The sequence below is a fragment of the Sciurus carolinensis genome, chromosome 14, assembly GCF_902686445.1.
Source record: "Sciurus carolinensis chromosome 14, mSciCar1.2, whole genome shotgun sequence".
In the NCBI taxonomy this organism is placed as follows: Eukaryota; Metazoa; Chordata; class Mammalia; order Rodentia; family Sciuridae; genus Sciurus; species Sciurus carolinensis.
The window spans coordinates 420314-437096 of record NC_062226.1 but is presented as its reverse complement, the minus strand read 5'-3'; the positions used below and the strand labels follow the sequence as shown (position 1 = coordinate 437096).

The 16783-nt window shown below is 47.6% G+C and overlaps 2 protein-coding genes across 5 annotated transcripts in view; one reads left to right on the top strand and one right to left on the bottom strand.

Moving 5' to 3' along the window:
* The window catches only part of Pnpla7 (patatin like phospholipase domain containing 7), a 72253-nt gene extending 57567 nt beyond the window's left edge, over positions 1-14686 (bottom strand). The window contains exons 1-9 of one of the 2 annotated variants that reach the window (XM_047524322.1): positions 14371-14686; positions 14222-14253; positions 12297-12371; positions 12117-12204; positions 11659-11738; positions 10576-10667; positions 10294-10434; positions 9400-9559; positions 7925-8005 (exon numbers count right to left, since the gene is read on the bottom strand). In XM_047524322.1, the coding sequence (XP_047380278.1) occupies positions 7925-8005; positions 9400-9559; positions 10294-10434; positions 10576-10667; positions 11659-11738; positions 12117-12204; positions 12297-12371; positions 14222-14251 (747 nt within the window). In that variant the 5' untranslated portion in view covers positions 14252-14253; positions 14371-14686. The remainder of the gene's footprint in view (positions 1-7924; positions 8006-9399; positions 9560-10293; positions 10435-10575; positions 10668-11658; positions 11739-12116; positions 12205-12296; positions 12372-14221; positions 14254-14370) is intronic. The other variant, XM_047524323.1, reaches the window with a different exon arrangement.
* Positions 14687-14833: 147 nt separating this feature from the next.
* Positions 14834-16351, top strand: Mrpl41 (mitochondrial ribosomal protein L41). Of its 3 annotated transcripts, none has more exons than XM_047524340.1 (3): positions 14834-14972; positions 15448-15576; positions 15802-16351. In XM_047524340.1, exon 3 carries the CDS (start codon positions 15810-15812, stop codon positions 16215-16217), a length of 408 nt encoding a protein of 135 aa, XP_047380296.1. In that variant the 5' UTR covers positions 14834-14972; positions 15448-15576; positions 15802-15809; the 3' UTR covers positions 16218-16351. The 3 variants fall into 3 exon arrangements, with proteins under 3 accessions (XP_047380296.1, XP_047380297.1, XP_047380295.1); XM_047524341.1 differs by having other exon boundaries at positions 14862-15174; XM_047524339.1 differs by having other exon boundaries at positions 14862-15576.
* Positions 16352-16783: the final 432 nt, after the last annotated feature.

The following is a 16783-nucleotide window of genomic DNA, read 5'->3' as shown; positions in this document are numbered from 1 at the left end:
CAAAGACACATCAAGGAAAGAAAATTTTAGACCAATATCCTTGATGAATATAGATGCAAAGATCCTTAACAAAATATTGGCAAACCATATCCAAAAACATATTAAGAAAATTGTGCACCATGATCAAGTGGTGTTCATCCCTGGAATGCAAGGATGATTTAACATCTGTAAATCAATAAACGTAATCCATCATGTCAATAGACTTAAGGATAAGAATCATATGGTTATTTCCATTGACGCAGAAAAAGCGTTTGACAAAATACAACACCCCTTCATGCTCAAAACACTAGAAAAAATAGGGATAGTAGGAACATACCTGAACATTGTAAAGGCTATTTATGCTAAGCCCATGGCCAACATCATTCTTAATGGAGAAAAACTGAAAGCATTCCCTTTAAAACAGGAACAAGACAGGGATGTCCTCTTTCACCACTTCTATTCAACACTGTCCTCAAAACTCTAGCCAGAGCAATTAGGCAGACTAAATAAATTAAAGAGATACGAATAGGAAAAGAGGAACTTAAGCTGTCATTATTTGCTGATGACATGATTCTATATTTAGAGGATCAAAAAAACTCCTCCAGGGGCTGGGGAGATAGCTCAGTTGGTAGAGTGCTTGCCTTGTAAGCACAATGCCCTGGGTTCGATCCCCAGCACCCAAAGAAAAAAAAAAAACTCCTCCAGAAAACTTCTAGACCTCATCAATGAATTCAACAAAATAGCAGGATATAAAATCAACACACATAAATCTAAAGCATTTTTATTCATAAACGATGAACCATCTGAAAGGGAAATGAGGAAAACAACTCTGTTCACAACAGCCTCAAAAAAAGTAAAATACTTGGGAATCAATCTAACCAAAGAGGTAAAAGATCTCTACAATGAAAACTACAGAACATTAAAGAAAAAAATTAAGGAAGACCTTAGAAGATGGAAAGATCTCCCATGTTCTTGGAGAGGCAGAATTAATATTATCAAAATGGCCATACTACCAAAGGTGCTATACAGATTTAACACAGTTCCAATTAAAATCCCAGTGACATTTCTCATAGAAATAAAGAAAGCAATCATGAAATTCATCTGGAAGAACAAAAGACCCAGAATAGTCAAAGTAATCCTAGGCAGGAAGAGTTATGCAGGAGGTATCACAAAACCAAACCTTAAACTCTACTATAGAGCAATAGTAACAAAAAGGACATAGTACTGGTACCAAAATAGACAGGTAGACCAGTGGTACAGGATAGAAGACAGGGAGACATACCCACATAAGTACAGTAACTTCATACTAGACCAAGGTGCCAAAAACATACAATGGAGAAAAGACAGCCTCTTCAACAAATGGTGCTGTGAAAACTGGAAATCCATATGCAGTAAAATGAAATTAAACCCCTGTCTCTCACCCTGCACAAAGCTCAACTCAAAATGGATCAAGGATCTAGGAATTAGACCTGAGACCCTTCACCAAATAGAAGATAAAGTTGGCCTGAATCTCCATCACGTTGGCTTAGGACCAGACTTCCTTAACAAGACCCCCATAGAGCAAGAAATAAAAGGAAGAACCAATAAATGAGAGAGAGTCACACTAAAAAGCTATTTCTCAATAATGTGAAAAGAGAGCCTACAGAGTGGGAGAAAATCTTTTCCACACACACCTTAGACAGAGCACTAATCTCGAAAATTTCTAAGAACTTAAACACAAAGAACCCAATCAATAAATGGGTTGAGGAACTGGGCAGAGCCTTCAGAGAAGATATACAGGTGATCAACAAATATATGAAAAAATGCTCATTATCTCTATTAATTAGAGAAATGCAAGTTAAAACCACTCTAAGATTTCATCTAACTCCAATTAGAATGGCAATTATGAAGAACACAAGCAGTAACAAGTGTTGGCATGGATGTGGGGAAAAAGGCACACTCATACATTGCTGGTGGGATTGCAAATTGGTGCAGCCACTCTGGAAAGCAGTATGGAGATTCCTCAGAAAACTTGGAATGGACCCACCATTTGACCCAGCTATCCCACTCCTTGGTTTATACCCAAAGGACTTAAAATTAGCATACTACAGTGGCGCAGCCACATCAATATTCACAGCAGCTCAATTCACAATTGCGAGATTGTGGAATCAACTGAAATACCCTTCAATTGATGAATGGATAAAGAAACTGTGGTATATACACACAATGGAATATTACTCAGCCATAAAGAAGAATAAAATTATGGCATTTGCTTGTAAATGGATGAAGTTGGAAAATATCATGCTAAGTGAAATAGGCCAAGCCCAAAACACCAAAGGCCTAATGTTTTCTCTGATAAGTGGATAAGGATATATAACGAGGGGCGGGTATGCAGTGGGAGGTAGAGAAGAATGAAGGAACTTTGGATGGTGTAGAGAAAAATGCGGGGAGGGGGTGGGACAGAAAGTAGAATGAGACAGACAGTATTACCCTATATATATGTATGATTACACGTGGTGTGAATCTACATTGTGTACAACCATAGAAATGAAAAGTTGTACCCCATTTGTGTACAATGAATCAAAATGCAGTCTGTAAAAATTTTTTAAATTTCAATTAAAAAAAAAAGTTCAATGGAAGATTTAAAAAAATATAGTTGCCCAAGTTCCCACCCCCCCCCAAAAGAAAAGTTGAAACTGGGTATGGTAGCCACAGCTGTGATCCCACCAAGCAGGGAGGCTGAGGCAGGAGGCTCACAAGTTCAAGGTCAGCCTAAGAAACTTTGCCAGACCCTGTCACTAAATAAAATGAAAAGGGCTCGGTGTGTAGTTCAGTGGTAGAGTGCTTGCCTAGTAAGTGTAAGACCCTGGGTTCTATCTCCAGCAGTGCCCCCCTAACAAAAAAGTTGAGAAAATCTCTTAGAAATACAATAAAAATTCAAAGATAGTGTAAATAAAGTAAGGTTTCAAAAACAAACCTCCATTGCACCTTTATCAGGCAGCTAGCAGAGGATTTGCTCCACCAGAGCAAGAAAGCAGACCAGCAAAGAGGAGACAGGGCCTGCTCAGCAGGGGGGAGGGGTCCCAGGTGGAAGATTTGCCCAGAGAAAAGCACCCCTGGTGGAGCACAGGTCAGGCTATGCCCTGTAATGGGTGCACAAACAAATCCTTAACAGCCAAAAACTGAGGCAACTGTTAATTCCAGGAAAATGAAAGGTTGACAAGAAAGGAAATTTAACCCGAGGACAGGACCAGGACATGGCTCAGCTGTGAATCTGATGTAGTAAGTCTTAGTCATGCACCAGGAGTGCAATGCGGGTGGGGGTGGGGGAGGTGCAGCAGGGCATGCTGGGCACTCAGGAGAGAGATGTCTTCATTCTCCAGACAGGAAGTAAGTGTACTAAGATGGAAGGATTATGAAACAAGAGAAGCAGGTGCTTAGAAGGAACTAAGAGTTGGAAAGACCAACAGGAGTAAAACAGATATAAATGCAGTTTAAAAATGCATTCATGTCATTGTGTAAGAATTTAAATTAAGAAAAACATGACAAATACAAATGTTTGATGAGACAATGACCATATAGGTAGAGATTAATTGATCTCTAAATGATCAAGTAATCAACTGATCACCATTTAGGTATATATCATCTCAAACAGCAGTCCCCATTTTATTTTATTTTTTTGGTACCTCGATTGAACCCAGAGGGGCTTAACCACTGAACCACATCCCAAGCCCCTTTTTGTATTTCATTTAGAGACAGGGTCTCACTGAGTTGCTAAGTGCCTCTCTAAGTTGCTGAGGCTGGCTTTGAACTCACGATCCTCCTGCCTCAGGCTCCAGAGCTGCTGGTATTATAGGTGTGGCCATAGCACCATAGCAGGTGGGGAGGGAGGAGGGATCTGCCCCTGGTCATAGCCTGCCACCCTCTTCCTGGTCACAGGCATCCCAGTACTGGAAGAAAACCACAAGATCGGAATCAGAAAGAATAGGAAATAACAGAGAAAGGCCCATCCCAGTTTACAGTGAACTATTTTTTGCTTAAAGAAAAATAAATCAGCCAGGTGTGGTGGCTACACCTGTAATCCCAATGACTTAGGAAGCTAAGCAGGAGGATCACAGTTCAAGGCCAGACTGAGCAACTTAGTGAGGCCCCAAGAAACTTAGGGAGACCCTGTCTCAAAAAAATAAACTAATTAATTAATTAAAATAAGGGTTCAATCCCTGGGAAAAAGAAACCAGCCAAGCGGGAAGGGTGCCAAGCAGCCAGCTGGTCTACCTCCGTAGGACTGAGGTTTCTAAGCCTGTCCTGGTGTGTCCAGTGCCCCTGACATATTCAGGAATCCCCATGAAGCCAGCTACAGCAGCACAGAGACAGGCTTGGTCACTGGACCCCACTCTGGCACAACCCCCACCCATCCGTGGGTGGTTCCCTCAAAGCTAAGTGCTGGCCTTTCAAAGTCAAGTTCAGAGCTGGTGTTAGGGCAGAGGACCTGGCTAGCACATGTGAGGCACTGAGTTCAATCCTCAGCAGCACCACATCAAAATAAATAAACAAAATAAAAGTATTCTGTCACCTACAACAAAAATAAAAAAGAAAGAAAGAAAGAAAAATAAGACAACTGAAGCCAAGTATCTACAGTGGAGCACCCAGTGGCTCAGGAGACTGAGGCAGGAGGTTCACTAATTCAAAGCCAACATTAGCAACTTATTGATGCCCTAAGTAACTCAGCAAGATCCAGTCTCTAAATAAAATACAAAAAAAGACTGGGGTATGGCTCAGTGGTTAAGCACCTCTGGGCTTAATCCCTGGTACCAAAATAGAAACTACCGAAGACATTGACAAATTTCTAGAGACATATGATCCTCCCAAACTGAACCAGGAGGACATACACAATTTAAACAGATCAATATCAGGCAATGAAATAGAAGAAGTCATTAAAAACCTACCATCCAAGAAAAGCCCAGGACCAGATGGATTCTCAGCCGAGTTCTACAAGACCTTCAAAGAAGAACTCATTCCAATACTTCTCAAAGTATTCCAGGAAATAAAAAAGGAGGGAACCCTTCCAAACTCATTCTATGAAGCTAATATCACCCTCATACCCAAAGCAGGCAAAGACACATCAAGGAAAGAAAATTTTAGACCAATATCCTTGATGAATATAGATGCAAAGATCCTTAACAAAATATTGGCAAACCATATCCAAAAACATATTAAGAAAATTGTGCACCATGATCAAGTGGTGTTCATCCCTGGAATGCAAGGATGATTTAACATCCGTAAATCAATAAACGTAATCCATCATGTCAATAGACTTAAGGATAAGAATCATATGGTTATTTCCATTGACGCAGAAAAAGCGTTTGACAAAATACAACACCCCTTCATGCTCAAAACACTAGAAAAAATAGGGATAGTAGGAACATACCTGAACATTGTAAAGGCTATTTATGCTAAGCCCATGGCCAACATCATTCTTAATGGAGAAAAACTGAAACCATTCCCTTTAAAACAGGAACAAGACAGGGATGTCCTCTTTCACCACTTCTATTCAACATTGTCCTCGAAACTCTAGCCAGAGCAATTAGGCAGACCAAAGAAATTAACGGGATACGAATAGGAAAAGAGGAACTTAAGCTGTCACTATTTGCTGATGACATGATTCTATATTTAGAGGATCCAAAAACCTCCTCCAGAAAACTTCTAGACTTCATCAATGAATTCAGCAAAATAGCAGGCTATAAAATCAACACCCATAAATCTAAAGCATTTTTATACGCAAGCGACGAAACAGCTTTTTGAAAGGGAAATGACGAAAACAACTCCATTTGCAATAGCCTCAAAAAAAAAAGTAAAATACTTGGGCATCAATTTAAACAAAGAGGTAAAAGATCTCAACAATGAAAACTACAAAACACTGAAGAAAGAAATTGAGGAAGACCTTAGAAGATGGAAAGATCTCCCATGTTCTTGGATAGGCAGAATTAATAGTGTCAAAATGGCCATACTACCAAAAGTGCTATACAGATTCAATGCAATTCAAATTAAAATCCCAATGATGTACCTTACAGAAATAGAGCAAGCAATCATGAAATTCTTCTGGAAGAACAAGAAACCTAGAATAGCTAAAGCAATCCTTAGCAGGAAGAATGAAGCAGGGGGTATCACAATACCAGAATTTCAACTATACTACAAAGCAGTAGTAACAAAAACGGCATGGTATTGGCACCAAAATAGACAGGTAGATCAATGGTACAGAATAGAGGACACAGACACAAAACCAAATAAATACAATTTTCTCATACTAGACAAAGGTGCCAAAAATATGCAATGGAGGAAAGATAGCCTCTTCAACAAATGGTGCTGGGAAAACTGGAAATCCATATGCAACAGAATGAAATTAAACCCCTATCTCTCACCCTGCACAAAAATCAACTCACAATGGATCAAGGACCTCGAAATCAGACCAGAGACCCTGCATCTTATAGGAAAAAAAGTAGGTCCAAATCTTCAACTTGTTGGCTTAGATCAGACTTCCTTAACAGGACTCCCATAGCACAAGAAATAAAAGCAAGAATCAATAACTGGGATAGATTCAAACTAAAAAGCTTTCTCTCAGCAAAGGAAGCTCTCAGCAATGTGAAGAGAGAGCCTACAGAGTGGGAGAATATCTTTGCCACTCATACTTCAGATAGAGCACTAATTTCCAGAATATATAAAGAACTCAAAAAACTCTACACCAAGAATACAAATAACCTAATCAATAAATGGGCTAAGGAAATGAACAGACGCTTCACAGAAGATGATCTACAAGCAATCAACAAACATGTGAAAAAATGTTCACCATCTTTAGTAATAAGAGAAATGCAAATCAAAACTACACTAAGATTCCATCTCACCCCAATTAGAATGGCGATTATCAAGAATACAAGCAACAATAGGTGTTGGAGAGGATGTGGGGAAAAAGGTACACTCATACATTGCTGGTGGGGATGCAAATTAGTGCAGTCACTCTGGAAAGCAGTGTGGAGATTCCTTAGAATACTTGGAATGGACCCGCCATTTGACCCAGCTATCCCACTCCTCGGCCTATACCCAAAGGACTTAAAATCAGCATACTACAGAGATACAGCCACATCAATGTTCATAGCTGCTCAATTCACAATAGCCAGACTGTGGAACCAACCTAGATGTCCTTCAATTGATGAATGGATAAAGAAACTGTGGTATATATATATACAATGGAATATTACTCAGCCATAAAGAATAATAAAATTATGGCACTTGCAGGCAAATGGATGAAACTGGAGAATATCATGCTAAGTGAGCTAAGCCAATCTCAAAAAACCAAAGGATGAATGATCTCACTGATAAGTGGATGATGACACATAATGGGGAGGGGGCAAGAATGGAGGAAGGAGGGACTGTATAGAGGGAAAAGATGGGTGGGAAGGGTGGGGGGGGGAGGAAAAAATAACAGAATGAATCAAACACCATTACCATATGTAGATGTATGATTACACAAATGGTATGCTGTTACTCCATGTACAAACAGAAACAACATGTATCCCATCTGTTTACAATAAAATTAAATTAAAAAAAACACACAAAAAACGAAAAAAAAAAAAAAAAACGAAAACAACTATTACCCTAGGTAAATGTATGATTACACACATGGTACGCCTCTACTTCATGTACATACAGAGAAACAACATGTATCCCATTTGTTTACAATAAAAATGAGTTTAAAAAAAAAGACAACTGAAACCCTTTATCAAATGCCTGGCCATCTTAAACACTCTGCTGAAGCTGTTCCCATGGAGGTCCCATCAGGCCACATGGTCAGAATGAAGGTCCCTCCCACATTAGACCAGCCCTCTGCCTCACATCATTGTGCAGACCTGCTATCCAGGCCTCAAGGGCAGACCCAAGGACCCCTGGAGCCTGCTGCAGCGTGGACACTCACCGTGATGACATCCAGGATGCTGAGGAGGCTGTGGATACTGTCTCCTGCCAACACCTCTTTGACCACCACCTCCGTGCCATCCTGTGCAGGGAGAGCAGAAAAAGTCATGGTTCACAGGGCGTCTGCCAGGAAACTGGGAGGCCCAGCTAGGACCAGCAAAGCTGGCACGGCCCCATCTCTAAGTTGCATCAAAAAGTGGGCCCCTCGGATGAGAGGCAGAGACCAGCTACAGTCAGTGGAAGTGGAGGTTCGACAAGCTTGAGGCAAGGTTGGAAAAAAGAGGAGGGATAAAATGGATGCAGAAACCTCCTGAACCCAGCCACAGTTCAAGTTCATGACTGACCTCACGGGGCAGGTCTGGGGGAAATTTCACAAACTTAAGCTGGTTTTCTGGACTAATTACAAGGGCTGCAAGGACCAAATTTAGTTACTGTCAGTAAAAACTACAGAATTCTAACATGATTTCTACTAGGTAACATAAGAAAGAAAACCATGCAAGCTGGTGACTGAAAGCTCATCTCAGCTTGGCCCAGAAAAGTCCCTTCTGAAGTTGTCTACATCTGGTCACCCTCATGAGCCCCTCCCACCAAGCTCAAGGGCCAGAGAGAGGTGGCTCAGTCCTCCTGGGAGGCCCTGAGCATATCAGACAAGGAGGCTGTTTACAGCTGGGTGGCCACATGCCCTAGGATTTGCTGGTTCTGACCTCTGGAGACTGGATAAACCCAGGCCCTTTCCTTTCCAAGAATCCTATCAAGTCTAGTCATCGACTAACCTAGGAATCTAAGAATCAACAATTCTGAAATCCGAATCAACAGAAACCTGAAAGGACTGTGTGGAAACTGTCTTGGGGCCACTGTCCACTCTGGAAACGAGGGCAGGTGGGAACCTCTGGGACTATAAGCTCGGCGAGGTTGGGGCAGCCAGCACACAAGGCCCGGGACTCACCAAGCATTCCTTATACAGCAGCATGTAATGGGCAGCCTAGGTCAGATAGCACCAGGAAAAGTACTGACTCCAGAAAGAGCCAGAGAGTGCAACCCGCAGCCCTGCCCCAGCAACCGCCGTCCGAAGGTCATACTGAAGGGCAAGACACAAATGCCCAGCTCCTAGGTGAATAACACCTTCAGTGGGAAAAGGAGTCAAGTGATCATGACAGATCGACATGATGACTTATCTACGGCAGAATCATTAACAGAAGTGTTCTGAGAACTTGGAAGAAAAACTTTAAAATATACCAATATTTTAAAATAAACAAAACCATAAAGCACCAGTGTGAAGCCCGCTGGGGGACAGGTGATGATGGGAAAGACAAGGTTCACAGCAGCCTTTCGGTTGTGGGGACAAAGGTGTGCCTTCTCCCCAAAGACCTGAAGTGTAAATCTTTTACTAAGTTTCTGATGAAGAGATGACAGACAGACAGGTAGAGGCCCTGCAGCCCCAGCCCAGCCCTGCCGGGTCCCTGGCCCTGGACTCACAGCGTCCTGAATGCAGACCTCCAGCCGCCCGTCCTGCACCACGTAGATGCTGGTGTCTGGCTCTCCTGGCTGAAAGATGTGCTCCCCCTCGTGCAGCTGCACAAAGACCATGTGTTTGCACAGCTCCAGGAACAGTGGCTTCTCAAAGTGGCCTAGAACCCTGCAAGGAACAGCATGCACTGTGGACACCCTCCCAGAGAAGATGGGGAGAGGGACATGCTTTGAAAGAGGCTCAAGAGGACACAGGCTGGGCTAGGGTTGTGGCTCAGTGGTGGAGCGCTTGCCTCAAACATGTAAGGCACTGGGTTTGATCCTCAGCACCACAGAGAATAAATAAACAAACAAAATATGTTTTGTTTTAAAAGAGGACACAAGTCATTGTCCCCACTGTCACGAGAGGTAGGGTGGCAGATCTATGTGACCCAGCACAGACAGGTTGTATGGCTGACCCAGACCATCTGGCATCACTGTCAAACAGGATTCTAAACTTGTGAGACTCCCATCAGCTCGAAGAACTTCTGTGGCCATGACTGTGAATATGAGCCAGACACAAAACACCGCAAGGCTAGGGGACAGTGCTGGTACCAGAAAGAGGGCCAGGGCTCAGTCAGAGACTCAGACGGCAGCTATGGCTTCCCCACACACTTCCTGTGCTTGCTCTGAGTTTACCACTGAAACACAGGGGAGGTGGTGAGTGGACCACGAGGCCCTGCTGCCCTGAGGCAGCCTGACCCAGCAACCGGCCATCCCAGGGCACAGAGACCAGCAGTCCCACAGCAGAACCAAGGCTTGCCAACACCTCCTGACAACACAGCCAAGCCAGAGCCGGCTGCGGGAGAAGCGGCTGAGGGGACTCCGCACTGCAGCAGTCCTCTGCGTCCATCACTCTCTCACCGAACATTTTTCAGCATGTACAGAACTTCTGATGGCAGGTGAGAATTCTTCACATCAAACTCCGTGAGATCAGCCTCCAGCAGGGAAGGTGGGGGCTCCTTTGGTTGCAGAGTGGGGTATTCCTTCTTGAAACGCAGAATTCTAAGAAACAGAGACACATTTGAGCAAGAACAGAGGGACGGAAAACCAATGCCCTCAGGGGTGCTCGGCCGTGGGAGGCGCTGCAGCAGTAGTGAGACAGTGACAGGCTCACAGTGCCCATCAGCAGGAAGTGCCCAGTACCTCTTGGCCAAAGACAGCACCTTAGTCCTCTTCCTGGTCCGCTGCCGGGGCGCAGCTGTGTTCCCCACAAGTGTGTGGGGGAGAGTGGTCACCTGAAGAGACAACAGATGTTCACAGACCCTGTGGCCAGTCAGACCTTAGCGCTCCACCCGAGGAACCCTCCTCGGGACCTGCCTGTAGGCAGCCCACCACACTGCTCAGTGTCCAGGGCCGGCTGCAACCCTCCCCCACCTCTAGGCTCCTTGAGGGGAGGGAACGCCAGACGCAGGGGACACAGCCACAGGACGCCCTTGCTGTCCTCGAGCAGCCAAACCGCCAGAGCTCCGTGGCTCACACCTGCTGACTTCCGTACAACCGTGGCAGGTGCGAGACGAAGGCAGATTAGCTCAGGCAAGCAGGGTTCCACCACTGCTTGTCTCCACGCTGGAGCTCGCTAAGCCCTGACTCCTACACCCAACACAGGGGGAAGAGCATCTGTGCTTAGAGGTTCCAGAATTGCTGGAGACACTGAAAAGTTCCATAAAGCTTTCACCTTGGTACAAACCACAGGTCATCAGGGAACTGGCTCCCCAGCCCCAGAGGATTGGGCCCTTGCTCAGCTCAACCTCCTGAGTCCCTGCAGAGACCACCCATCTGAGGGTGGGTGTGCGGTCCTCTCTGCCCAAAGACCTGTCCTTAGGAATATTCCTGGAGAGCAGCTGCCTCTCCTCACTTCTTGCTGCACTTCAGATAGCCAAGGGCAGAGAGCCTCCCGTCTTCACAATGGTCAAAGCAACCTAATTTTTTCAAAAAAGGCATCCATCCTACTCCAGCCTCCAGACCAGGAGGGTTGAGGTCAACAGGGTCGGGGATACTTCCAAAAAATGTATTTGGTTTGACTGGGGAAAGCAGAAAACATTTAGCATGACTTATGACACCCCCGAACCCTGTGCTTAGCAGCAAGGGCCATGGAGCCCTTAGCAGCACACCCCCAAAGCTGTAGGAACCAGAAGCTTAAGGAACCTGGGGAGTAGTAGCCCCCACTCCCCAGGGTACTGTTCAGAAGGAAGCTGGGGTACCACCCAGGGTCTATGTGAAAATTACCTTCCTCATGATCTTCCGACCATAAAACATCACTTTGTCCCGCTTTCGGAACCTGTACTGAGGAGTGGGCTGCACTTGTCCTGCAAGGGGAAGGACACTATGAAGTGGGAAAGCCTCCCACTCCAGGCGTGGCCCTGAGTGGGTGTATAGTGAAATTCCCTGGAGCTAAAATAAAGTGTAGCACTGGCCATGCCCTGGAAACACAGGCACCAGAAGATATACTGTGTTCTCCCCAGCCACCCCTGAGACATCAGAGCCTGTCTCAGATCAGGGAAAGGGAGAAAGAAATTTCCAGTCTAAACAGACTGGAAATCACACCCTGAACCTGGATTCCAACAAAACCACATGCCTTGAGAGTGGCTCCCAAGAGCTCAAATGCCCATAGGACATGGACACACACCCATACATACAGAGCCCCGTCGTTCCCCCTTGAGCCGGAGACAAACCAAGATACTTACGGAATCGGTTAACCCTTCTGTACACAAAAAAGACAGCAACACTGACAAAGGCTAGTGCCAGGAAGGCTCCAATTGCAATCCCTATCAGCTGGGTGGGCAGGAGAAAGTGCACCCATTAGCAAGTGGACCTCAGCACCAGTCGGCCCAGCCAGGTCCATCCCCAGGAAAGCCTGTGATTACCATGGTGGACTGTGAATGCTTCTCCATGAACTGCAGCCCCCAGGAGCCCAGGGCAGTGCCTATACAGAAGCGAGCCTGGAGAGGAGAATAGCACTCAGACTGAGCAGACAAATGGCCTGGCTCCCAGCCTGGGTCTTGTGAGGGAGCAGGAGCAGAGTTGGGAGGCAGGGGGGAAATTAGCACCTCTGGAGAATCCAGAGAGACGTGATCTTGCCAAGGCTACTGAGTTCCTGGGAGTAACCGGTCTTCCTCAGACACTGGGACACCTGGGCAGGGTTGCTAACAGCAAATGCCCTGTACATCACTAACACACCTGAATCCTGGGCTCTTATCCTGCAGATGTAAGCCTACAAAAGCAAGCCACAGCCACAGGGGAGGCCAAATCATCTCTTACTGCCCTCTGGACACCAATAGGACCAGGGCTGTTGGTCCCAGAGTCCATGGGAGCCAAAAGCAGCTGTATACAGAAACCCTGAGGTATGTGTGAGGTTGCTGAGGCCTGTGTTGTTTAGTTCCAGCTGCTCAGAAGGCCAAGGAAGGTAGATCACTTGAGCCCAGGAGTTCAAGATCACCCTGGGAAGGGTAACAAAACTCTGTCTCAAAGAAAAAAAAAAAAAGAAAGAAAGAAACTGAGGAGTTTTCTGAATTTTGAGGACATCCAGTTATCAGTTCACATGCCAAAGAGGAAAGAGTACAGAAGGCTCTTTGCCTGTCACGCTGCTGTCTCCAAGGAGGACACTAACAGGAACTTTAGAAGTCCAGGTGAGTGGGTACCTAACAGAGGAGGCTAGCTGGCTACTTGGGAGCTGGGTGGATGTGGGGGGATGGAGAGTGGCTGCATATCCTCTTGGGCCCAAGAAGACAGTCAGACATGCAGCCACTCTCTACCCCCCACCCACACAACTCCCAAGCAACCCAGAGCTAGATGGCAGGGCAGGGCACCTGTTAATCCTCTCCAGTTTCTACTCAAGTGCCATGGACCAAAGCCCCAACCTTCAGAGAAACAGGTACAGTATCCATGCCAGAAAAGGCAAGGAGAGCAGGAGGACGCTTGGCAAAGTGTCCCAAAGGCACATGTCCACATCAAGACCAGAGAGGTACAGAAAGCTCACCACTGTGCACTGGGTGTAGGAGGCAGGTTCAGTTGTGTGTCCCTGAAGGACACAGATGCACTCTGAGAAATGCACCGGTAGGTGATCTCATCATTGTGTGAATGTCACAATATGTTTACACAAACTAAGAGGGAGCTGAACTCAGTAAGCAAAACAATCCTATGGCCCACTGTTGAATGCGTGGTCTGCTATTGACTGAATACCATTATGCTGCAAGCAGTTGGGCACACAATGCGCCCCTTGGTTCAGGATTGAGGTTCCCAGTGTCTCTCTCTTTGTCCCCACTCAACTCTCCCTGGTCAGCGAGCATGAGAGCACCCCCTCCCTCCACTGATCTGAGTTGTCCCTCTGAGGTCTGGGGCAGTCAGATTATCCAAGCAAAGGTCTAACCTGCTCACATGGCCTGCAACAGTGGAGTGTCTCTAGCTTTCACTATTGTTTAATGCACCTACTTTTCTGGCTCAGGAACAAAAGCCTTTGGGATATGGCTGTAGTGTTGGACTGAGAAAAAGACCTAAGTAAGCAAGCAGGCAAAGTCTCAAGGGGAAACAGAAAATAGTAACTGTGACCTTAAGGGATGAAAATATGGCCTCAAACATCACCCAGCAGCCACATGCGACTGTCCGCACTGTGAAAGCCTTGCTGTCTAGCAACTGGTGTGAGCTCTGACAAAGCAACAGGCGCCAGACACAGTCCTAGGGCTTCAGGAAGGCCAGGCAGAGGACGGAGGCAAAGGACCGTGCTCTAGGTGGAGAACGCCCTGGAGTGGGGGTTCTAAGGAAAGGATTCTCATCAGATCCCTGGTGTACCCACCTCTGAGCAGAAATCTTCCTCTTCCTGCATGACTGAAAACAGAGCAAAGTCGAGGGTGAGGAGACAGGTTGAGGAAACACTCTACTAGCGCCTTCCCCACTCCTTTCAAAATCAAATTACATTCTCATTAGAAGGGAACCCCTCTGCACCTTTGTTCTCCTGAAAATAAGCCGTTTTTCAGAAGCATCTGTCTCACTGCAGCTTCCTTCTCCGTAAACAGCCCTCTCGTGGCCCAAGGGGAACCCACAACCGAAGCCAAGCCACTGGCTCTACTTTCAGCGGTCAGGGGAAGTCTGGGTAGCGCAGCCAGGGTCTGGAAAGGCCACGTGGGGGAAGCTCAACCCTGGCTGGGGACAAGGGTATTATGGGGTGGCCGTACAGGGAGGGGTGACAGTGGGCGGGGCACGGGTTACGGCTGGGATAAGTGTGGCTCTGAAGGAACTAGGATAAGGAGAGGACCCTGCGGGGCGGGGCGGGGCCGGGAGCGCTGCGCTCGGGTAGGGCAACGGCTGGGAAGGGGCGTGGCCGGGAAGGACAGCGGCTGGGCGGGCCGTGGCCTGGGGATGCAACGGCCGGAAAGGGCAGCGGTCCGGGAGGGGGCGTGACCCGGAAGGGCAGTGCCCGGGAAGGGGTCAGCTGGGGCGGAGGGTGCATGGAGAGGGGCAATGACCACGACACCGCCGGGCCGAGGGAGAGGAGCGCGGCCACAGAGCTAAGCCGGAGGAGCAGGGTGGATGTTCCGGGCCCAGAGGTGATGAGCCTGGGGACCGAAAGGGCCTGATTCCCTCGGCCAGAGGCGCAGGCGGCCCATCACTGGCCCGCCCCTCTGCTGCTGGTCGGTCGCCAAGCCGCGGCCGCCGAGGGAGGGACAGGCCCGAGTTCCCCGAGCCCCCAGCGATTCCGGAGGAGCACCCCTCCTGGACAGTAGTGCACGTGTGCTCGGGACACCGCAGGTCCGTTCAGGGGCTACTTCGGGCCCGCGCTGGCGGTGGCTGACGCCAGGACCGGCGCCACCGGCGGCCCTCTGCGCACCACCTGTGCGCATCCTGTCCACAACAGTTGGACTCAGATCGCCGCTTCCGGCGCGCGCGGTGACCCGCGGGTCCGCGCGCTCCGCAGTCCCGCCTCAGCTCTCCACCCATTGGCCGAGTCCCTTAAGCCACGCCCCTCAGCTGCGGCTGCGCGTCGGACCCAGCGGCGGCCAATCGGAACTGCTCTTGTTGCAGAGCGCCCGGTCCGCAGTCGATCCGAGTGCCGCGAGGTCGCAGCGGGGGTCCACCAGCGCTTCGCTTTGGTTTAGGCCCGGCGCTGGGTGCCCGAACCGTCGGAGGCAGAGTCAAGAGCCGCCAGCTCAGGTCTGTCCGTCCGTCTCCAGTGGGCACTGCCTCCATTCCGCCCGCGGGGTCCGGGTCCGGTTCCTGTCCATTCCCTGGGTCTGGGATCCGGTTCTTCTCCGCCCTCAGGTTTCGGGTTCAGATTCTGACTCTACATCCTCGGGGTAGAGTCCAGGCCTTCCACCACGGGGTACGGGGTCCTCTCTGCCATCCTCGACGTTGACCTTTCGGAGCTGTCTCCCGCAGGGCACGTCATGGGTTTCCTGACCGCAGTGACTCAAGGCTTGGTGCGTGGAGCAGACAGAATGAGCAAGTGGACCAGTAAACGAGGGCCGCGCACCTTCAACAAAGGACGGGGCGCCAAGGGCACAGGCATGCGTGCCTCGGGCTGGAAATTTGTACAGATAAAGGAACAGGTCCCAGAATTTGTTGTCCCAGACTTGACTGGCTTCAAGCTCAAGCCCTATGTGAATTACCGAGCTCCTGCAGGCACAGACACACCACTGACTGCCAAAGCACTCTTCCTGGAAACAGTTGCACCTGCTATCCAAAAGGACTTTAAAGAAGGCACTTTCAGTCCTGACAACCTGGAAAAGTACGGCTTTGAGCCCACACAGGAGGGCAAGCTCTTCCAGCTGTATCCCAAGAACTTCCCACGTTAGAAAGTACAGTGATCATGAGCATAAATTTGCCTTGGAACTAGAGGCTGCACTGGCCCAGCCTAAGATCATGAGTTCCTGGAGGAGTAGGAGGCAGTTTCCCTATCTCATTTCTATTAAAAGCGTTGCTAACCCTGTGCAGTGTATGCTTGGCATCAGGTGGTAGATGTAATGTGGGCTGCATAACAGGTTCCATGCAACTTTAGAAGTCAGGTCTGGGAACATGCCCGTGGCATGCACACATCACTCAGCCCACACAGGTGAGAATTTATAAGGCTGGGTGCACCAGATAATGCTAGTGAATTCACCCCCAAAGTAAAAACTGTCATATTCCTTATGGGATCCCAAGCAATTGATGAGGCCACGTGGAAACTGGCTCTGCTGAATCAATCCCTCAGAACTTGTTTAATATTTAGTTGACACATACATGAAATCTTCTTAACACAAACTAAATTGGTAGCAGCCAGGTGTAGGGGCTTACACCTGTAATCCCACTGAGGCAGGAGAATCCTAAGTTCAAGACCAGCCTTAGCAATTTAATGAAGCCCTCAGCAACTTAGACACTGTCT

What these genes read in the sequence shown, in the direction of transcription:
- Mrpl41 (XM_047524340.1), top strand. Translation starts at nt 15,810, where the DNA reads ATGGGTTTCCTGACCGCAGTGACTCAAGGCTTGGTGCGTGGAGCAGAC.